At 43.9% G+C, this 24125-nt stretch overlaps 1 protein-coding gene across 11 annotated transcripts in view; it reads right to left on the bottom strand.

The window, feature by feature from the left end:
- Positions 1-16455: 16455 nt before the first annotated feature.
- Positions 16456-24125, bottom strand: part of VEGFA (vascular endothelial growth factor A) — a 60748-nt gene continuing 53078 nt past the window's right edge. For 5 of the 11 annotated variants that reach the window (XM_075204474.1, XM_075204478.1, XM_075204475.1 and 2 more), the window contains 7 exons: positions 23826-24022; positions 23665-23741; positions 23545-23577; positions 21840-21905; positions 19858-19995; positions 19217-19306; positions 16456-18555 (listed from right to left, as the gene is read on the bottom strand). In XM_075204474.1, coding sequence (XP_075060575.1) covers positions 19246-19306; positions 19858-19995; positions 21840-21905; positions 23545-23577; positions 23665-23741; positions 23826-24020 — 570 coding nt within the window. In that variant the 5' untranslated portion in view covers positions 24021-24022 and the 3' untranslated portion in view covers positions 16456-18555; positions 19217-19245. The remainder of the gene's footprint in view (positions 18556-19216; positions 19307-19857; positions 19996-21839; positions 21906-23544; positions 23578-23664; positions 23742-23825; positions 24023-24125) is intronic. The other 6 variants (XM_075204468.1, XM_075204471.1, XM_075204470.1 and 3 more) reach the window with 6 other exon arrangements.

Raw genomic sequence — 24125 nt, 5'->3', positions numbered from 1 at the left:
CAGACATAACCCTCAGATGACCAAAGTCACATCAATGACACAGCGAGCCCTATTGGGCCTCATTTACAGTTAGGAACCCATGCTATGAAAAAATGCTCTCTGTATTGTATACTAGTCACTTGAATGCTCTCTGTATTGTATACAGGTCACTAGAACGCTCTCTGTATTGTATACAGTTCACTAGAATGCTCTCTGTATTGTATACAGGTCACTAGAACGCTTTCTGTATTGTATACTGGTCACTAGAACACTCTCTGTATTGTATACAGGTCACTAAAATGTTCTCTGTATTACACATTGGTGACTAGTATGTTCTCTGTATTGTATAGCATTCATTACAATACTCTCTATATTGGATAGTGTTATTGCTAACGGCACTGACATGAACTCCTAGAACAGGTGGTAGAGATCTGCCTATAGCAGCCTCCCTTTCCATAGAGCTCACAGGTACTTGGATGCCCTCAGTTCTTAAACTCTTGCATAGTAGGAGTTTATGTACAGATACCGTAGTACAGGAGGTAGGAGGAATAACCAGAATATGAGAGACAAATCCAGGAACAGTCCACGGGTCGTGGATCCGTAGCAAACAGAATTAACAAGGACAGGCCAGGGGGCAGGGCAAATTGCAAGCAAAGAGCATCCTAGAGTCAGGCAGAGGATAGGGGTAACTTGCAAAGAAACAGGGTCCAAAACAAGCCAAGGTCACAACAAATATCAATCAGAAATGGGCAGAGGAAATCTGGAGCAGGTCAGCAAATGTAGGAACAGAAGTTATAACCGTCAGTTAAGCCCTCCCTGCCTTAAATAGTGCCAGCCACCAATCAAAATATTAGGGCATCAGTCCAACCAAATCAGCCACAGTAGGCTGTAATTACTGTGGGGCTAATGTGCACGCACCTGGCTTTCAGATTTGCTGGGTTGCGGCGGTGTACTACAGAGCATCACGGCTGGGATGAGGGAGCGGAAGTGACGACCCTGCTGTCAGGGCAACAGCCGGAACAAGCTTCCTGAGCAGCAGACGTGCCATCGCCACGGAGGCTTGCAACAGTAACCTTTGAAGAGGGGTTAAGGAACCCGGTTTCCTCAGGAATTGTTTGAAGAGCTGTTTGAGTAATCTATCTGCATACAGATGTTTCGGAGGAACCAAAAAACGTTCTTCTGGGCCATAACCCTTCCAGTGTACCAAGAAGTGGACTTATCCTTGGATATTTTTGAGTAAAGGATTTTTCAATAATAAATTCCTGGCGTCCGTTGACCTTGACAGGACGAGGTTTGTGTGCTCGATGGGGACTGAACTTACTGGACAAAGACACTGGTTTTAGAAGCCAGCAATGAAAGGTATTTGAAATTCTGAGAGAATGAAGGAGATCCAACCTAAAGGCCCAGGTTTGACTCGTTTAATTATAACAAATGGCACACTGAATCAAGGACAAAGTTTCTTGCAGGGCTGTCAGAGTTTGATATTTCGTGTTGAGAGCCAGACTCTGTCACCAACTTTGAGAGAGCACTGTCTACAATGTAGATCTGCAATCCTCTGTTACTTGTTTCCCATAGATTGTAAGCTTGCGAGCAGGGTCATCTCACCTCTTTGTCTGTATTACCCAGTCTTGTCTATTACTATGTTTGTCCCCAATTGTAAAGCGCTACAGAATTTGCTGGCGCTATATTAATAAATGTTGACAATGTTGATGTTGATGAAGTGCTTGGAACTATAAGATGCTTGTTTGAGAGCAGCATGAACCTCCTTCCATAATTGAGTGAAGCAAATAGCCATGCTATGGACATCAGGCAGATTTAAAGGCATCAGAGAGGACAATGAGTTGGCCTGAGGTTGCAAACCTAGGTTGCAGAAGAAGAGAGAAACACATGTAGAAGAATGGCAGGCATTGCTGTAGGCTAACTCAGCCCATGGGAGCAAGTTGTGCAATTTCGAAACATATAAACATAGAAATTGTTCTAAGGATTGGTTAACCCTCTCAGTTTTCCTGTTTGACTGTGGGTGGTAGGCTGAGGATAAACTGAACTTAATTCAAGTAGGGTACAGAAAGATCTCCAGGAAGTGGCGATAAATTGAGATCCACGATCTAAACAATGTTGATCTGGCCAGTGGCCAGTGGAAAAAAGTGGGCCATTTTACTGAACCAGTCCACAATTACCCAGATGGTGTTGCACCCAGAAGACGATGGCTCTACAATAAAGTCCATGGATAAATGTGTCCAGGTTATGGACAGAGGTAGGAGTCTATATGTAGGGCAATTATAGGACTATTTGCTCCTGATGCAGACCTCATAAGAAAACACAAACTTCCTAACATCAGCAGGTAAGGAGGGCCACCACAATATACGGGACAGATTCTTATTAGTCTTGGTAATTTCAGGGTGTCCAGAAGATCTGCATTCATGAGACTCAATGAGAACCGCCCTCCTAAGATGGTCGGGAACAAACAGCCTGTCAGCAGAAGTAGGTGCCAGGTTCTAAAGTTTATGAAGGGTTGTGCCCAAATCTTGAGTTAAAGCAGAAACAATGGAGGAAGTAGGAATAATTGATAAGGGCTCAACAGTTGAGGAATGAGTATATACAAAACTGTGGGACAAACAGTCAGCATTGATATTCTTAGACCCCCGTCAAAATGTAATAATAAACTTAAAACGGGTGAAGAATAGGGTCCACCGAGCTTGCCTGGAGTGCAGGGTCTCAGCAGATGGAATGTACTGGAGGATTTTATGATCAGTGAATACTGAGATAAGATAAGTTTCTCCCTACAGGAGAGTAATGATGGATGCCGAGGCTGAAGGAGACCAATGGGCCGTGTCGGCCCGTTGCGGGTAAGGGCTGTGATGGGTGACACCAGAACAGAAAATGATCGGATAAACCTCTGATAGTAGTTTGCAAAGCCCAGGAATCTCTGGATGGCTTTCAAATTGGTAGGTAGCACCCAATCCTGGATTGCCTGGACCTTGCTGGGATCCATAGAGAACCCATTAGGGGAGATGACATACCCCAGGAATGTAACTAGGGTGACCTCGAACTCACACTTCTTGAATTTAGCATAAAGGTGATGTTGAGGAAACTTGAGGAGCACCTCTCTGACATGCTGATGATGCTGTGCTAGAGACTAGATTAGAATGTCGTCAAGATAAACCATGACAAATTTGCCTAGGTACTCCCTCAAGACAATTAATTAGATCCTGGAAAACCGCAGGACGTTGCAGAGATCAAATGGCATGACCAAATATTCATAGTGACCCGAATGAGTGTTGAGAATGGTTTTTCACTCGTCCACCTGTGTTATCAGGACGAGATTGTAAGCTCTCCGCAAGTCAATCTTGGAGAAGATTACAGCTTGCTTAAGCTGGTAAAACAGATATGAAATAAGGGGAAGCAGGTATGTGTTTCTGAATGCTATTTTGTTCGGGACATGGAAATCTATGCACGGCCTCAGGCTCCCATTTTTTGGGGATATAAAAAAGAAATCGGCTCCTACCTGTGACTTAGAAGACCTGATAAACAATTTCTATAGGTTTTCCTCCACATACTATTCCATTTCCTTGGTCTACGGAATTGAAGGTACGTACAATCTACCTTTAGGTAGCTTGGAACCAGGGATGAGGTCAATTGCACAGTCATAATCCCGATGAGGAGGAAGGGCAGGAGATCAGGTAGAAAGAGAGGGTTTCAGAATGGAGGGTGCCCACCCTAAGTTGCAGAGGTGGAGTTCTGGAGTTTATCCTGCCCTCAGTCAGGGAGTTTACATCCAACCCACAAGCAGTGATACTTTACTCAAACACTACTGGAGGAAAACCAAGAGTCTGGATGAATTCCACATCTAGGAAGTTACTGGCAGTGCAACTATCCAAGAAGGTGGAGACAGAGGTAGAATTAGCTCCAAAGGCAATCCAGGCAGGAATCAAAACAGAATTCTTGGAAGAAACTATCTGAAGACCTAGGCACACCTATCCTCAATGCCTAGGCCTGATCTTTTCCTGCCTTGTTAGGACAGGAGCGAAGGACAAATCAAGGCAAAATTGGCTGCTGACTGTGGGGTCATTCCACCCTCTATCAGTGGACCAATGCCTGAACTTGGCACAACAATACTCTTCAGCAGTCCGCCGACCTTGTCTTAGGAACCTTAGAGGAAACTCGGCTGAGGTCACCTGATCTGGATCATTGTAGAGCAGACCTAAGGCGTTAAAAATGCATCAACGGACTGCAGGGCAGGGCTAATTGGACCTAGACTGGAAGCCCAAGACTGAGGGTCACCTTGGAGAATGGAGATGACAATACCAACCCTTTGTTGTTCGGAGACCAAAGAGCGGGGTCTTATGTAAAAATAGAGCTTACAACTCTCCTTGAAGTTGCGGAACAGAGCTCGGTTCCCAGAGAATTTGTCTAGTAAATTAAGCTTAGGCTCAACTGTGGGTGCCAGGATGGCTTGTGTTACGAGCCGCGGCTGCTCCAGGCACCGCCGCGACTCGCTTCCTGTACAGGCATAGCATCCTGGCCGTCGTCATGGCGACTGGGACGTCACTTCTGCATGATCCCGGCTGTTGCCTAGGCAATGGTCGGGATGCTCTCAGCCCTCAGCGCCACGTCCCGGCATCTAGGGCAGCCGGGCGCTTGCACACAGTAAGTGTAGTTTATAGCCCAGCTAGGCTGATTATCTCCTGCTGTGCAGGACATTTTTCATTGGTCCCTATCTGTATATAAGGCCGGTTATAGTCCCTGCTTCTGTGCATACTACCCTGCTGTGTCATTGCTTCCTGTTTGCCATTGAACCTGATTATTGTTGCCGACCCTTTGCCTGGATACTGACCTTGATTGATTGCTTGTGACCCTTGACCTATTGCCTGATTCTGATACTCCTTATTGCCTGTGACCCTGAACCTTTGCTCGGATACTAATGCTGCCGTACTGCTTGTGACCTATTTGACCTCTGGCCTGGACCTAGACGCTATCGTTTACTGTCGACCCTCAAAACCTCTGCCGGTATCTTCACTCCACTTCTACGTGTGCACCAGCGGTACGTTCTCAGGCTATCAGCTCCTACTACTAGAGTACAAGACCTGGGGGCATCAGAGTACCTGTGAGCGCACCTAGCTCTATGGGAAAAGCAGTTCCTATAGGTGAAGACCTCTGAAGCGGTTCTAGGAGCTGATACCTGGGGCGTGAGCCTTAACAGCTTGCGAGGATTTAGAGGCTTCCTCCTGAGCAGATAACTGGAGTGAGGTGTCCTTGACCACTTGGGAAATGGTCTGAATCTGGCCGGTTATAATGTTATGGCTAATGGCACTGACATGAACTCTTAGAACAGGTGGTAGAGGTCTTCAACAATAGTAGCTGCCTTTTCTGTAGAGCTGGTTATGCTCATAGGTACTTGGATGCCCCAGGTCTTATGTAGCAAAGGAGGTAGAAGTAACCAGAATATAAGAGACAAATCCAGTAACAGTCCAATGGTTATGGGTCCTTAGCATACAGATTAAACAGGGACAGGACAAGGGTTAGGGCAGGTAGCAAACAAGGAGTATCCGAGAGTCAGGAAGAGGTCAGGGGCAACTAGCAAAGAAGAGGGTCCAAAACAAACCAAGGTCACAACAGACCATTCACTACCAAGTGATAGCTGAAGTCAGGCTGGCGTTGAGATATAGATCTCTGCCCCTGACAGAAAAGGGACAATCGGTCCCTGAAGTACTGCCGTTGCTCTGAAATACCTCTCCAGGTCTTGGGGAGCCGTGTGTCTGCCAAAAGCACCAGTGACAGTGACTGAAGACCGCTACCTTTGCTGGTAGCCTTAAAGGAGAGAGGGGGATAAGCTTGGATTGATAGACAGCAGTCCCTGAAATTGACAAGGATACTGGTGATGTCGTTTGTCAGATGGCTGCTCAGCTGCAAAATGCGTGGCAAAATTCACAAATACTGCTCATGGGACCACAGTTATGAGCATTAATATTTGTTTCATCAAAGTTACCGACATCGAGAATGGCGTGGCATCTTGTTTGCTGACTTTGTAAGCGTTGACGCGATATTACCTCTGTCCTGTTCGCTCTTTGATTGTTTTCTCTGTGATAGGCAATTTGCGGAGGAGTCAGATATACATGGTGATGGCGATGACGTTCACGTTCTCTTTGGTCATCAGTCATAGTTTGTAGTCGGGCTTTATACCACTCCACCCTTCGTCTTTTGCTGCTTCTTGCTCTGCAGTTACTCCCACAGCAGACCTTTGCCTTTTAGGTGGCATCACACACTTTGATGCTTAAATTAATAAGCATATTCCTATTAATTTAACACTAAGTGCAAATAAAACAAATGGATAGAAAATCGAGTCAATTTGGAATAGCAAAGGTCGTTATAAATGGTAACTGCTCCCCCAAAAAAACTTAAATAAACCAAACAAAAATTGGGAAAATCTAGCCAGTAGGAATAGTCAAGTACACAGGAGTCATTTACAAACATTTTACCAAATTTGTTTTTGTGTGTGTATTTATAAAGGTGAGGAGCAGCATTAGTCTTTTATGCATATATATAGAGATGTATCAAACTGTGTCAAACATTCTTGCCGTGTGCCATCCAGTCAATAGATCCTGTAGTGTATGGTCGCACTCAGGAGGACTTTACAAATTAAAAATATTTTTATTGTCAAAATCTCAACATTAGAATAGCTGAAACGTCTTTTGTCAGGACAGCAAACAAGACAACATCAATTTCCCATTTAAGTACATGCGATACAAAAGACGTGCATTTTGGAAGTTGCCTTAAACACTACACATCCAGGGGGGTGTCAAGCAGCGCAGCAACCAAATCAACATCAATAAAAAACCATTGCGCATAAACACCAAGCGTGCAATATCAACAAAATGTGATCTCTACTATAGCTATATTGGACATTCCAACAACACTGATAATAAATTGTAAATATAATTCAATACATATTAATGCTAGACATTAATAAACTTAGGCGCCTGTGGTACAATGTATGTACACTAATGGTGATGACAATGTCAGCGTACCAGTTCATACTCACCCTCCACCTGGGGATCACAGCAATACAACACCAGTATGGTAGCTAATAGTCCTTCTAGGAAGGGCTGTTCTAACGTGAGCCTTCCTGTGGATGTATGCTACGTGGGCACAAGTGATGCTATCATACACCAGCATTGATAAAGGGCTACAGAAAACCCATTTTTTTTTTAGGTCTGTGGGGGATGCACAACTTCTCTTAATGAGATGTAAATTTCATCACACTATTTTAAATATATAATGCACATATAATCTGAATACTGGTCAGATGGGACTGTTTGGTGTCTCATTTGTGATTTTTAAAATAAAACTTTTCATATATTTCTTTGGTTGAGTAAATCCACTGCCCCCCATTAGGCAAAGCAGGTCTAGATGGCTTTCATGACCCCCCTTATCCCATTGTGGCACCCATCAGAGAGGACACCAGCCCCTGCACAGCGCTGGGATCTTGGCTTCAACTCCAATCGAGGAGGTAACTGTGTGGTCTGTCTGTTCTCCCCATGTGTGTTTCCTCAAAGTTCTCCAGTCGCTTCCCAAGATTTTCTTACAAAGACAAAATGGCTTCTGGCTAAAGTGACCCTGTAAGCATGTCTGTGGTAGAGAAATTAGATTGTAAGCTCCATTATGGCAGGGACTGACTGTGACCAGATGGACTTACTTCGCCACCCGGTCTGTAGGGGGAAAGGAGGTCCTTCCTGCACAGTTTATCTTGGTTTCCTTATCACCGTCAGTAACCGACTGTTACTGGCCACTCCTGCTGGTGTCACCTGTCACCAGACAATCTCCGACTGCGAATGCCAACTGCGCACCAGTTGTAGGTGAATTTGGCTGCCAGCACTGGACTCCTTTGCGACGTCCAGAACCGCTTACTTCTGGGTAGCTGGTATTGCTGCTGCAGCGCCTCTTTGCTGTGGGCTGGCTCCTCCTGACCACTTACTATGGATCAGGGCTGCTGGATAGTGGGCAGAGAGATGACACAGAGATGCTGGGGTCAACACAGGACAGCCGGGGAACGGATTAGAGTGTAAACTGATATCTGTTGATCTCAGAATAAAGCAAGTAATTGTTGCAAGCATAATCTTCAAGCAGTGATATTTTATTGCTCAAGAGTCCTGACAAGGACTTTTATATACCAGTTTGTGGTACTGGTGATCATCCAGAAGTTTAGATGGAAAGTGATACATTACATGGTCAGACAGTCCTCTTTTTATACAGATTTACACACATACCCTGGCAGGAGGTCATCCAGCCCCCCTGATTTGAGCTGCACCAAAACGTCTGATATTACATCAGATAATGTAACATCAGGAGGTGATATATCCTGTATTTTTGCATTTAAGCAATTTAAATTTCAAAAGTCAATCTGTGAGTTCCTAAAACTTGCTGTGATTTCCTGCACCCTCCTGTGCCTTCAGGTTATAGGATGTGTTGGACACTCACCCATCAAAAGGTCTGATTAACATGAGATTAACATGGGGTGCAAAAAACACATTTCATTCACACATAAGGCTATTGCATCAAAAATCAATACATGAATATGAAAATAAATACACTTATACTTGCAGCGCCCAGCGCAGGGACGTGTGTGTTACTAACAAGCACCACAGCGCCCATACATTAAATATTTACATTTACATTAATAAATATACCCTTTAATACATCTTCAATCCTTTAGTCCTTTTAACCAATTCGATGCTCCCCCGGCCACACTGTAATAAAATGCTGTATTTGTACTGCACTGTGGATTATGTTGGTGCTATATAAATAACGTCTAACAGTTACAATCCTCATCCACTGTAATAACATCCAACTGCCCAGAGTCACCATTTAATGAAAAACACATTTAGACACTGAGGAGGGACGGAGTAATATCACCGTCTGCAGCACACAAAGGGTTCGTACAGAGAAGACAGTGCATGCAGAGATTTGTGCTGCTCTGACTTGGGGTTTCCAGTAAATGTCAGGAAAGTTGAGCAGAGCATCTGCAAGACAAGCTACTCAAGGCTGCGAGAGACCCACTCCCCCATGGGATCGGAACATCTCCTGAGAAACTGGCAGAGCCACACAAACTCCTCATTCAATGAATCCCCCAGCCTGGCAAAATTCCCTGGAAGGAGGGAAAGCCAGAACAATGTTATATACATTCCAAAACAATTCTTCCAGCTCAGCCAACCAATCACAAAGTGAGTCCACATCAGCACATCCTGAGCACAGGACACTGGTCAACTGGTTGCTTTAGGATTCCGGGACCTTATTGGCTGTTGGAGGGAGGCAGTGGCTGAGTGTCAGAGTTGCCTTCTGCCGCATTGTTTTGTGTATTGATAAACAGGCGTGCATGCTTTATTAACCCTTAACTGGGGCTCCAGCCAAGTACACCATGCTAGACAATTGTCATGTGGCTGGGAGAATTCTTAAACAGCCAGGGTTATACAGCAAACGTATGGACAGATGGGTGGCAGACATTGGCCGAGTGGGGTGGAACGGACAAGGAAGAAGATTAAAGCAAAGTGCAGAAGAAAGAAAAGTGTAAAATGAGAGGATAGAGGAAAAGAAGTTGGAGGAGATATAAAGCGGTCTTCAAATTCCGGCTTTGTTGTATATGTTTTTCTTTTATTGAAAGCAGATATTTGTCATTTAATTTACAGCTGTTGGGTATTTGATGGAGGACATATGGACCCATTACACAAGGACTATTGAGGGGAACCTTATTCCTACTAAGTCCCTTAGCCACAGCCAGTGGCTACAAGGGACCCCTACACTTTTCAGTGTGGGGGGATGTTTGTGTTTAATTGTGGCTGTAATTCTGCTACAAGTAACCATTCTTGTGATAAGTCTATCTAATAGCCCGGTGACTTCCAATACTAGTGGGACCAGGAAAGGATAAACCGAACCTCCATAATCATATATGGAGATGCAAATGGTTTCAGAGGTACAGATAATTCTGTAGATCGGGTATTATTATGACTTTACATGTTGTAAATTAAGTAAAGGTTCAGTAAGACATATAGGCAGAACTGGAGAATTTGTGCGGAGCTTCACTATCCCCCATCACTGGAACAGATGTATGCGGAGCAATGTGAATAGCTTGTAGTCTCCTAGATAATGTTCTTTCCAGATTCCATTCAGGGAAATGGCTGGTGATGTCGTAGGAATAATAAGTGACAAGTGATCTGTCCTTTATGCGTAAAGCTGCGGGATACGTCTATCGCGGTTCGTCATGTAAGGAGGAGAAACTGCTCAAATTACTCTTACCCAGAGCTGCAGTGTATCTGCTTGTCTGATCACCTTTATATATGCATATTACAATTTCTGGTTTAATTATCATTTATTACCCTTAGTTCCACCTAAAAGTTATAGTCTATGAATAGAGCTGTGACGATGGAGGTCAGATAATTCTGCTGCTGGCCAAGTTTTGCAATTTTTGCTGAGCGCTAACATATACAGTCAAGTCCATAAATATTGGGACATTGACACAATTCTCATATTTTGGGCTCTATACACCACCACAATGGATTTGAAATAAAACAAATAAGATGTGCTTTAACTGCAGACTTTCAGCTTTAATTTGAGGGTATTTACATCCAAATCAGGTGAACAGTGTAGGAATTACAGCGGGTTCTATATGTGCCTCCCACTTTTTAAGGGACCAAAAGTAATGGGACAATCGACTCAAAAGCTATTTCATGGACATGTGTGGGCTATTACCTTGTTATTTCATCATCAATTAAGCAGGTAAAAGGTCTGGAGTTGATTCTAGGTGTGACATTTGCATTTGGAATCTGTTGCTGTCGACTCTCAATATGAGATCCAAAGAGCTGTCACTATCAGTGAAGCAAGCCATCATTAGGCTGAAAAATCAAAACAAACCCATCAGAGAGATAGCAAAAACATTAGGTGTGGCCAAATCAACTGTTTGGAACATTCTTAAAAAGAAAGAACGCACCGGAGAGCTCAACAACACCAAAAGACCCGGAAGACCACGGAAAACAACTGTGGTGGATGACAGAAGAATTTTTTCCCTGGTGAAGAAAAACCCCTTGACAACAGTTGGCCAAATCAAGAACACTCTCCAGGAGGTAGGTGTATATGTGTCAAAGTCAACAATCAAGAGAAGACTTCACAAGAGTGAACATAGAGGGTTCACCACAAGATGTAAACCATTTGTGACCCACAAAAACAGGAAGACCAGATTAGTTTGGCAAACAACATCTAAAAAAGCCATTACAGTTCTAGAACAAGATCCTATGGACAGATGAGACAAAGATCAACTTGTACCAGAGTGATGGGAAGAGAAGAGTATGGAGAGGGAAAGGAACTGCTCATGATCCAAAACATACCACCTCATCAGTGAAGCATGGTGGTGGTAGTGTCATGGCGTGGGCATGTATGGCTGCCAATGGAACTGGTTCCCTTGTATTTATTGATGATGTGACTGCTGACAAAAGCAGCAGGATGAATTCTGAAGTGTTTCGGGCAATATTATCTGCTCATATTCAGTCAAATGCTTCAGAACTCATTGGACGGCGCTTCACAGTGCAGATGGACAATGACCCGAAGCATACTGCAAAAGCAATCAAAGAGTTTTTTAAGGCTAACAAGTGGAATGTTATGCAATGGCCAAGTCAATCACCTAACCTGAATCCGATTGAGCTGCATTTCACTTGATGAAGACAAAACTGAAGGGAAAATGCCCCAAGAACAAACAGGAACTGAAGACATTTGCAGTAGATGCCTGGCAGAGCATCACCAGGGATGAAACCCAGCATCTGGTGATGTCTATGCGTTCCAGACTTCAGGCTGTAATGGACTGCAAAGGATTTGCAACAAAGTATTAAAAAATGAAAGTTTGATGTAGGATTGTTTAGTTTGTCCCATTACTTTTGGTCCCTTAAAAACTGAGAGGCACATATAGAAACCGTTGTAATTCCTACACCGTTTACCTGATTTGGATGTAAATACCCTCAAATTAAAGGTGAAATTCTGCAGTTAAAGCACATCTTGTTTGTTTCATTTCAAATCCATTGTGGTATGTATAGAGCCCAAAATATGAGAATTGTGTTGATGTCCCAATATTTATGGACTTGACTGTAAGTACGTACAGAAAAATATGGCGCAGAAGGAGCGTTCCTGCACAGTCATTGTAAAACTGCGATACCACTTCTTTGTCACAATGCGGCCCCTACACACCTGCACCAGGTTTACACAGCATCCTGGGGAGCTGATATTTGTGCTCTGATTATGAGCTGCAAAAGTTCAGCTTTTTATATAAATGTTTCACAAACTCCCACAAAATGAACAATGACACCAAAGAATGTACACAAATACACACTTACATATGCAACGTGTGGACATTTTTACCTTATTATTTCTATCTCAGTTTTATGCAAGTGATTTGCTGGTACAATTACTCTTGAAGTGGCAACATATTCCTGAACATGGTACACAAGGGGAGATTCTGAAGTCCGGAAGATGTTATGTGAGCTGGTTTTTAGCAATTTGTGTAGGAAACATGAAGAAACAGATCCGGTACATGTTGCAGCATACACATAGCGTATCTGTGCTTCGCTCTAGTGCAATCTCTGCTTTGTGTTATGCAATGGTTAGTTATGATCTCTGCGCGTCTGTAAACAAGGGTGGGACAGCAATGTACAAGAGGCTGCCTATTAGACAGGGGGTCACTGGAGAACTTTCACCTAATATTTGTAGATATGGAATAGAAATTGCTGTTTTATGATGAATTTATCTTACAATTCTTGTCTTAATAGTAAGCCTGCTTGTTACACACTGTGCTGACAGCCATTTTGTTGGTTATACCAATATACATCCAATCACTCCTCCAGGAACCAGTGACATCACTGAGAGGGGAGTGATGTCACTGGTCCCTAGGTAATTCACAGGCTGCGGCTTCATTAAGATTGGTCTAGGGCAGAAAATGTCTGCTTCCACCAAGTACTGGCGATGGGCTTACTTTAACTGCGTCTCCTGCGCCTTGTTGGGTGTTAATGTGTGTCCGGTAATTAATTAAGTGGTTTTTCGTATAATTTGTGAATAGTGTTTTATTTTACACTGAATTTTTGAGACCTTATTGAGCCTCCATCCTAATTTCCCTGGCTGAGATACCAGTGACTTATCCAAGGTCACAAAAATCTGACACTGGAATTCAAATCGGGGTTCCCAGCAAGTTTGTCTCAGGGCATTTAGCCAATGAACGATTCTCGTGCAACGCTCAACTTTATACAGAAATTTAAGCAGGATTTGCTGTGTTGCACCATACGTTAGTGATCATATCACCTTGTACAAAGCAGATAAGAAGTATCCCAATTACAAGTATATTGCCAGCCATTGGTTCGTCCTCCTGTGTGCACCCGGCCTCCCCAAGTGTCACTGGTTTCTTCCCATTTATACACCCGTAGTCACAAAAAGAGCTACATACATATTGCAGAGCTGTATAACCACAGGTGAGGTATACAAAAGGAGTAATAACGTAACAAAATCTGAGGATTTCACACATTGGGTCTGTTTGTCCCAGTAAGTGTAACAGCATTGGAAGCCAGAGTCCATTTAGAGTAGTTATGCTACGAGTGTAGTACTCTGCATCATTCTGTAACAGGGACATGTTTATATTGTCAATATCCCTACTGACCTCCCCAGAATCGTCACACTGTGAAGAAACGCGTTGGTGACCTCCTTACAGCAAGGATCAGTTTACGCGTTTCACGTCACTGCACTAGTAGTGATATTTACTTCTCTTACAACGGCTTTTGCCTACTGCAGATACCAGGGTTGAAATTTTGCACATTAGCTCCGTTCACTCCGTTTTTTGCAGTAAGAAATCCACAATGGAGGTGATGGGACAGGGCAGAAGGGGCAGATAGTTCCTACACATCACCATGCTGGGTATTGCATCCACTGTTCCCAACATTCAGTTTCTGTGTTTCTAGATTTTCAGTAACACCGACAATGTGAACAAGATCATCTCCATTTGGTAAATAGCCCCGGACCGGGCGGCTCTACCTAACGCCTCCTCCCAGCAATCTGTCCGCATTGTGCACGTTTTAATAAAAACAAAGCAAACAGACATTTTGAATATTGTATTTATACTTTCTTTTAAAAAATAAATATGTTTCTACATAATATTTAATCTGGAAAGAAAGATGTGTTAATGACTGCGTCTCACAACAACAACAAATGATAGCACCAATAAATAAAACACATATTACAATAAAAAAAGGATTTGTTAGGCAGAATTAATTTGTTTGTCTGTATTTACAAAAGGAGAAAAGTTGTAGTGTTTATGCTTTAATGCACAATATACATATATTAAACCCTTGGCTGGTATAGATTTCATTGTCACTATGAGTTCAATGGCTTATATTGGTTACTAACACAGTACTAAAATGGTCAACATGCAGCCTTAATGCACAAGTCTAGTCAGCGTCAGCCCGTCAGTTATTATTCACAATAATCTATATAGCGCCAGCATACTCCACAGCGCTCTACAACTGGCATTAATTTCTGGGAAGAAGAGAGGTCTCCTCATATAATGGAGGCAAGAGCATGAAATCAGGCATCCAATCACGTTCAAGGTAACTGCAACCTCGCTATGATTTATGTATGGTGAAAGTGATTACAATGCAACATAATATAGGAATATAAACTAAAATACTATCAAAGCGTGTGGAAAATCAGTCAGAGGATGGGCCAACGTCCAGCAGTACCAAGCTGATGACCCAATACAGGGGACACAGAATTCACACCATCTGAAGCGGAGCCATTAATGCGGACCCGTCCCCTAAACACAGTGAAGGCAGCAAAATTGTAGAATGAAGCATTATTCAGCCAGTTCACCAAGGAACTGAACTGTGCCTCATAACCTGCAAAGGATCCATATCCTGATGAAATGGCTGCATTCACTGTGTGCAGATGATGGGTCCACTGAGTACCCGGGTGTAGAGTATAAGTCAAAGCTCGACTTCCACCAAAGGGTCAGCCTCTCCCCCACCACCGTCTTCTAGTGACTGTTCTGCTTAGTGCTACGGACAACCATTTTTTGCCCACAGAAAACTAGCATTGTGTCCGGGTTCTTCAGAAGTTTAAAGCGCTACCTACAGCTGGAAGAACACGGAACAAGGCTACACAAACACACCCATCCAAAGCGTTACTGTTAATCTTCACGCTCCAGTGGACAGACTAAGGGGAAGGGGAAGAAGTCATCATTAGCGGTTCCATCTGTCAAGTTGTCTTAACACTGTCACTGCCAGAGAGGTCCAAAAAGTATTGTTCTGGGAGTTTGATCAACCTCACTTCCTTCCCTTTTCTTACTTTCATGAGGCCTCATCTACAAAATATTAAGATTGCCTTTGAAGATAACACTTCACCCAGGAGTTTCAAGTGGCGAAATTGTTCACCACATCCCAAACCTCCCACAGGTATTGTGTGCTCAGCGCAAGTCTGCCGAAACAAGCTCACACGGAACGAGAGAAAACAATCAGACATTCCACACCGGGATCATTAACATGGGGGAGGCTGTACTTGTGCACAGGTGAGTCAACAAAAGTGATTGATCTGTTTGATTCACGTAAGCAGAATAAGAGATCCTGGCCACCATTTCTCCAGCATATTATTCACATAATAAATCCTTCAACCTAAAACTGGTCGCCCCAATCTGCCATGGCTCATGTGCACAGAGGTTGGAATAAAAATAGAACGTATGCTTTGTGGATTACTCCTGCCTGCAAAACTGGGGTGAGCCCTAGAAACTTCCTCAATAAATCTGATGCTATATCGCAGTCCAAAAATCTGCTTACACTGTTACACAACAGTACGCTATTTATCAAATAAATAAATAAATAAATACTGCCATTCTTTGAATAATTGGTTTTGCAGTCAAGTGGCCTTTGGGTGAGGAAATCATACATACAAACGTAGTAATTATACATCGCTGTGGGTGATGGGTTCCACAGGCCAGGCAGCCTAGACACAGTAGTAAGGTTCTTGTGAGACGCACTGATCATCCTACCTGCGTGTATGCGAGAGATCCTGAATCCCTCCGCTGCTAGGTGTCTGTGCAGTTACCCTTTCTCTAAAGCAAACATGGTACTCTCCAGCCATTGTGGAACTACAAGGCTCAGGCTGACAGGACATGTAGGTTCACAACTGGGGAGCCCCAGATTACTTCCCCTGCTCCAGAGGAACATACAGAAGAGACATTAAACAATATTCGCCCAATTGTGAGGACACAAATCAGCAGGTGCCATCTGCAGTAGTAAACCGGGAGGGCACCTGGGCCGGGGAGCGCCCACGCTGGCGCCATGGAGAATGGAAGGGAACTGGTCCTTGAGACGCTCTAACGCAGGTCAGGACTGATCGGTGAGCCTGCGGCAGTAGTAACGGCTGGCACGGTGAAAAGAAATTAAAAGACCACCACAGAAAACAGATAAAAACATTGAACAATTCATGTATTTTTTCATAAATTATTTTAAATATAACAAAAGAAATACTGTACCCTCCCGCCCTCACTTTCATCTTAATAAATTTATCAGCTTTAACAAAAGGGACATTAAATAAGAGTATGGTGTGGTGAGATGCTTGTGCACCAGGTATACACATACACACACTATAGCTTCTGCTGAGAACTCGTCCAATCAGACTGAGCTGGAATAGGGCTCATTATACGCGACGTTATAACACTATGGAATTAACTCTCCCCATGCTGTGGATCAGTTGAGGCTCATTACAAATTATGCAAGGACTGCATGGACTGTACATTTTGGGACATCAGTAGCTTTTCAATGTGCTTTACATCCAAGAAAGGCACTTACTGTACGTGACTAATAATACAGTAACTCCATGTCTGTATTTGGCACTAGAAAGTAAGGGCTGCTGTTCATTTTCTTTGTACATGTTGGTACTTCCTGGGGGAACACTGAACACTGCAGATACATCCACACAGATATAACTTTGCCGTTTACACAGTGTTTCCAGATCTAACACAGTCTAGCAGCAAATGAACCACGTCCCTCAAACAGGGATCAACCCTTTATTTGTCTCATTATCACTTAATCTTTCATCGGCACTTTCGTCCTTTAAACATATCTCAGGGTCCTTTGGTGCAGGAGCCTTGCTCAGTACTAGGCTGCAAGGCACATGGAACCGTATCACAGGGGTGTTTGTGTGTGTCTTATACACCAGATACATATCAAGGCTACAGTGACGCTACAAGCTGCAGCTTCAGGACTCATGGTTAGAAATAGACATCCGATGCCTGGAACAGGTCTCTTCAGATTCTCAGACAAGTTAAGCCAGTCCTGGTTCTGTGATTAGGGTGGGGGGGGGGGGTGGGGGGGGACGGGGGGGGGGACCAATCACCCACTGGAAGGCAGTCTCACTCAACATAAACAAGTCTCATTCATTAAACAGCAAGCTGCACTCATTGAGCGAGCCATACTCTTATTATAGGCGTATCCACTCAGTATGAGTGAGTCTTCCTCACTGGGGTGAGTAATTAACTCAATGTATCAGAGTTCACGCTATTTGCCGATTTGTCACTTGAAGGATACCAGTCCCAATGGGTTCTAAACATCAGGCCAGGTCTAATCCGGAACCATTCTTTGTGACCTCCTGGATTTTGGTCCAGACACTGTCCTTGCTTGTGTGAGATCTTGGACTTTTAGTGTTGTATTAAGACCACAGAGAAACCAGCTGTACTGGCTCAGCGTATACCTGACAAACTGGAGCCAACGGGTCAGATTGTTGTTATTGTGGTTGACAATAAAATGAAAGTGTCCATCGGAAATAAAGTCAGAGGTTTTCTGACGTGGAGAACGTACCGAGATCCATACACACACCAGCACGCTGGCTGAACACCACAAGAAGCTCCTCGGGGGCGGATACAGTGCACGACGGGCCGACACACCACACTGCTCAGTCTCCACTTCCTTCTAAGTCATTATGTCTGGAGAGGGCACAGGGTAGGCGACGAGAAGGATCGAATTCTGCCTTTGCATGCTTTCAGACCATCTCAGCAGGGTTTCTTTGACCTTTGATCTGAACTTTGCCTTGTAAGTACGGGTTTAGCAGAGATATAGCGACAACAGATTGCAATCCAGAAACAATTAATATTATTAGAGGTTAGCGCCAGCTGAGCAGCTAGACCCCACGTACGTCAGTTAAAAAAAACAAAAAAAACAGTCTGAGTTGGCCACAGAAGTCCAGTAAATTACTATTTCGTTAAGAAAAATCCAATATATATATACACAAATATATATATCTATATTTACTTATTATAATAATATTTTTATAAGAATCCGGAAAGAGATAAGACCCCCGCTGTTCTGGCTCTTGGTGTGTAGCAGCATCAAATTTGTTAAAGATAAGGAGAAATAGCATTTTACTGAATGATATCGCTATTCTTCCCGCTCCTGAGGGACACGGAATGCATGAAAACCAAAAGTGCTGTGCTGAGTTTCGATCCTTCATTTTGACTCCATCTGGTCTCGTCTCAGAGACGCTCCCCTGTTTCACCGCCGTGGTTTTTCACATCTAAATGTAGTTAGGGGGAGAAAGAAAGAAATGTGTTTATTAATATATAGATGTAGAAATATTTCCTCATTTATCTCTGGAGTGACAGTGATTAGGGAGCATTATGTTCTATATACCAGAATGTACTTATGTCTTATAGAGAGTGCAGCAACCAAATGACTGTCCTCTCACCCTGGCAATGCTGATGAATCTCACTCTGTTTCTCGGAGCCAAAATTAAGAGAATACTTTAGAATATATATAACACTCATATGACCGGAGGAACCAATGGCTAGAACGTAATCACTGATTGACATTAAACGTGGGTCAATGCTCGTCAGAAAGCGCGGGACGGCACGCACTCAACATACGACAGACATGCGGGAGAAAGGAGATGGAAATGGCTGTAATTTTAACATTACACAATCCAGTCTGTCCCTGCACTAGGTGTGACCCATGAGCCAGCTGCCTGGGGACATATTATACAGCCGCCACCCACCGGTTGTTCCCATTTATTGGACATTCGAGAGGTGATCTAGGAGACCATCGGAAAGGGCATGGTGAAACATTTAGACATTTCTGGTCATCTTTCACATCTCTATCTTCCATCCAAAGATGCAGGAACACCTCTGGTAACATTGACAAGAAACGGGTAGAAAGAAGTGTTATTTGGGGTAACTTACTTTGCTGCACAGAGGTGGCAGAGCACGTGTTAGTGAGCGAGGTCAGCAGAAAAGGGGGCCCCATAGAGCTGGGCAAGCTTCTTGCCTCTCCTAGTGAAAGACAACATACTGCTCTAAGTGGGTGACCTGTGTAAGCTCCATCACAAACAGCAGTAACACCACCATACATGTGACAACTCGGGCGCTCTGCTCGCCCTGTGACCCAACAGAGGATGATGGAGCCATACCTAATACAGCGAGGGACCGGGTACAAGATACACATCTATATATACCCTGAATAGCGCTACACAAACACATTTCTATCAAACTACCCTCCCATATACAGAAATATTCATGCTGTACAATAGTCTTCATTATATAAAGTCATGTATAAAGAATGGCCACTCTAAAGGCTTATCCACCGGTCCGTCATACAGTACTGCACATACCCTGGTACAGACTCTGGCTAGCTCAGGTCAGGCTCCCCCCCCCCCCCCCCGACGTGCAATGAATGTGGAAGGTTAACCTACAGACATGGAGCACACACAGGATGAGTAGGAGAACATTGTAGGTACATAGCGCCATCTTTGAAGACAGAATTTCAAGCAGCAACAAGAAGCAGCGTTATCTTTCATTTCTTCCCACATGTGCGAAAAACCAACCTGCAAGTCCTTTCGTTTAACTCAAGCTGCCTCTTTTTACAATGCGAGTCTGTGTTTTTACAGGAACATTTACAGGTCTGGGGGTCTTGGATAAACAAGTGTTTTCTCCTTTCTGTGTCTGTGCAAGGCTCACAAGGACTGCAAAAAGCAAAAGGAAAAAAAAAAAGAGTTCTAAGCTACAGCGCATCAGCAAGAGAAATGTCAACATGCATTACTCCTGAATACATTACAAGCCATCCCTCCAACCCCATACCACGTCAGGGAGACCACCGACCTGCTTTTATAGCTCCCATCCTAGTATGGATATAAAAGCAGAACAAGTCACGTTCAGTAGTCACCCTGACTCAGGACACACTAGAGAGAGACGTTACCAGAATTCACGGTAACACAGCTCCTAGCGCGATCATGGGCTTAGCCTCTATTTAGTCTCCTAGCCTGAGGTGGTGGCTGGCTCCTTCTCACATACAGACCATCCGCCAGCCACCAAGAGGAAGCAGACACTGCATAGCGTTAGTAAGCTGGACGCTGCATTTGGAAGGAGTAAAGTGCTTTTCATTCTATTAGTGAAAATAATAGAATATCTGGAATTGGACATGCTGGAAGCACATTTTACAATGATAATTTACAGAGTTAGGTTGTGAGAGGGTTTAGTGCATTCACCATGAGACCAAGAAACAGGATTGCCAATGTACCGAGCCTTCCAAATGCAGCATTTTACAAACAAAGTAGAAAGAAAGAGGAGCGAACAAACAAGTGTCACCAGAAAACGAGCTACGCGCTGCCTATCTAATACGGGTAATGAGAATACGGATAAGGACACCATAGTGAAACTAACAGGAGATAAACAATGGCTGCTCCCAGCAGCCCATTTACTTTAACCATCGCTCTTCTCTCTAATTCCTGCACGGTTAGAAATTGGACTAAATCTCTCTTCAGTTACTTTAATGTTCATTGCAAACCAGTAAAATTTTCTTTGTTGAATAAATCATTTTGTGGGGGAAGAAGGCAGATATTAGATAATTCTCCAAAATTTGGTTTAACGATTAGTATTGAATGACTGAGCATTTTGTGATCGCAGTCTCACTTGGAACCCAAGGTGAAGTGGACACATTTACAGGGCTCTCCTGAGAAGACAAAGAGACTCAGAAGTTTAGCTAACATTCAATTTGAGCCACCAACAAAATCAACACTGACCCCAAAGAAAGTGTCATCGCCAGATTCTAAGAAGTAAAATCAGGGAGAATTATTATGCTGGGACCATACATCCGAGTATGGGATATACGTTCACTTTGGTTCAAAGACAGACTGCTGCATGTCGGGTGGGAATGGACAGACCCCTGTATGTCACTTAGGTAGAGGTCACCCAATGCATTGCTGGTAACAGACAACATTTCAGATCCAAGAGCTCATGTTAACATGAATCGAATATATAAACAGGCTGATGGGTGGAGCTAGTGTCACATATTACAATGCCAATGTGCCCGGACAAACGTGCTGTGAATGAAGCGTCCCACCACCAACGCGGTCACACCCCATCCTCAGGTAATGTAATCATGAGATCTGTCACGGCAGAGACACAGCTGCAGTCAGTGGATGGTCACAGCCAGTACAGGACGCCACATCTTACAGCAAGTCGTCTCTGCTCTTTGCTTACAATACAATATCTAAGGGTGGTCACAGCAAAGACCAAGGGATCTTCTGGGACATAATGTGAGATTAAGGGTTCGCCTCCAGCTGTAGCCGTGGCATCCAAGCAATATTCAGAGAATTACAATATGTCTCATGATGACATTGAGAGAAAACGGCAAAGGAGCCCCCATCCTGATCGGTCCCCACCACCAAGAACAAGTGGACTCTCAATTACATCAGTCCGCAAACCACACAAGTAGATTAATGGGATTAATTTATGGAGTGATGCGATACAATGCCAGATTCATTTGGGGATTCGTTGGGGATTTAGCGAGCACACGATACAAACGTACAAGTGCTGCGATTTGTACCGGATTTTCTTGCGCTTTCGTTTAAGGCCCTTCCCTCGTTTTGCTTTTCTGGAAGAAAAAAAATAAACAAAGAGCAAGAGACAGAGAGAAAGGGCAAAAAACTAGAGAAACTAGCGTAGAAATGGGAGGAGGTATATAGACAATATGAGGGATAAAGCAGTGGAGTGATCCTACAGAGCAGAATTACTATCCAAGGAGCCATAGAATGATTGATTGGGCTTCTGGTCCAGTAGGGCGGCGCTCTGGGACACCAGTATTACTCTTTCCAACTGTAAACAAGTGAAACTCTCTGAATGACCCTTTTGAATACAAATTATTTCTGCACATTGGGGGTTACATGGGCCAGTGACAGACATCAGACACTTGTACAGGAGGCAGATACATGAACACTCATCTCACTAATGTACAGTACAAACTACTCCAATGTCTCAGCCGAAGAGGAAGTGTAACGGTTACTACCTAGTCAGAGAGGAGATAGGACACACGGACATGCTGGAGTGCAGGCATGATCACGTGACTGAGCCCACATACACAGACCACTGTAATCTGCTCTATACACAGGTGCTGTCAGACAATGGTGAGAGGAGCAGGTTATCTGGGACTGTGCTTTCTGCATCATTATGAAGCTGCATGGACAGCAGAGGTGACCTTTCCCACACACGTGGCTGGATATTAATAGTAAGTCTAATAGGAAAAACATCTCCCTCCAAGAGGCTGTTCTGGAGCAGGGCATTGTGGGACGTGCCCTGGAGTTGTGTTTCCACGTCGTGCTCAGACGCTGTCCCTACAAATGCTATATAACCACAGCATGAAGTGACTGACAATCAGCATATACATGAAATGGACACTGCAGTAGCAGAATAACAGGATGAACAGCGTTTATAGTACTGGGACTATAGCCGCTGGTTCCTGGAGACACTAACATAGGAATATTAGCTGTTCAGTACATGCACAGGGCAGAGACAATGACCTGACTGCTGGGTCTATACATTCTGCCAGGGCCAAGTGCACGCAGGTTAACTCCTGGTCTCCTGGATAAGCAGCGTGCCTTAGCAAGAGCGAGTTATTGCTGCACTGGTGCCAGTTGACAGGCCCGGACAGGGTCTAGGAAAACGCCCTCACCATATCCCCCTGGGCTCTTGTCCCTCCCCCTCCTTTAAAGGTTCCAGTAAAGGTGGAGCACATTACGGCTGAGCTGTAGTGAGGACCCTGTAATATCGTGCAGGTGATCAAGGCCCGTGGTCAGCAACAGAAACAAAAAATTAATCAGGTGATCGCAGAAAGAGAAAGCAGCACATTCCTAGACTTGTGTAGATTTCCTCTAGAACAGCACATAGGGGAGAACATGCGAGTAATCAGAGGTTAGAATTACCCATCACCACGGCCAGGGCTGGAAACACCACAATGTTAAGCGCATACACCCCACTTCTACAGCGCAGTTAGAGAAGCAGAGCGACAAATGCTGAACATATAAAGTATTGTGCACTGAGGAGCATCAGTGACAATATACAGGAATCTCTTGGTAGTATATAGTGTCTGCAGGCCGTATCTCTGTATCAATCTCAGCCCTATGTACAATGTGTCATTCAGTCTGAGCTGCCGGTCCTTTCAGTACAGGAAGTTAATGGCAGGAGTGTAGGTGGTGAAGGTGACAACGTGAATAGTGATAGGTGAAAGGGTCACTTACTTTTCCTGTTTGCCTTTAATTTCTTTCTTTTGTCTGCAGGAAAAATAAATAAAGGAATGAATCAGACAGGGGTCATTTTTCGTGGAAATAATAGTGAAAATTAGTGTGAGCGCCCCTCACCTGCATTCACAATGATGGTGCTGCAGGAAACTCTTATATACGTACTCGTAACTCACATGAGGCTTAAGCCTCGCGATCTGAAAGAAATACACAATTGTTATTGGTTACTCGCTGCCCAAACGCTTACACACAGTAACGTCACTTCTAGACACGATACATACCTGCATTGTGACATTGTACGTGTCTGTGGGTACACACTCCAAGGCCTCATCATTGCAGCATCCTGCACACCTCATCAGCGGCACGCAGGAAGGTTTATAGATGTACTCCACGTCGTCAGGATACTCCTGGTAGATATCCACCAAGATCTCCCGCACCTGGCAGAAGCTGCGCTCATACACTTTATTGAAGCCCATCACTACAAAGAGAAAGCAGGAGGTCAGTGGGCTGCAGGATAGTTAAGGGTCATTAATAATGGGGTGTAAGAGGCGGATAGTAACATACACCTAACTGTATGAGCA

This window comes from Mixophyes fleayi, chromosome 3 (assembly GCF_038048845.1).
Source record: "Mixophyes fleayi isolate aMixFle1 chromosome 3, aMixFle1.hap1, whole genome shotgun sequence".
NCBI lineage: Eukaryota > Metazoa > Chordata > Amphibia > Anura > Limnodynastidae > Mixophyes > Mixophyes fleayi.
The sequence above is the reverse complement of the archived record's forward strand: the minus strand, read 5'-3'. Positions and strand labels throughout refer to the sequence as shown.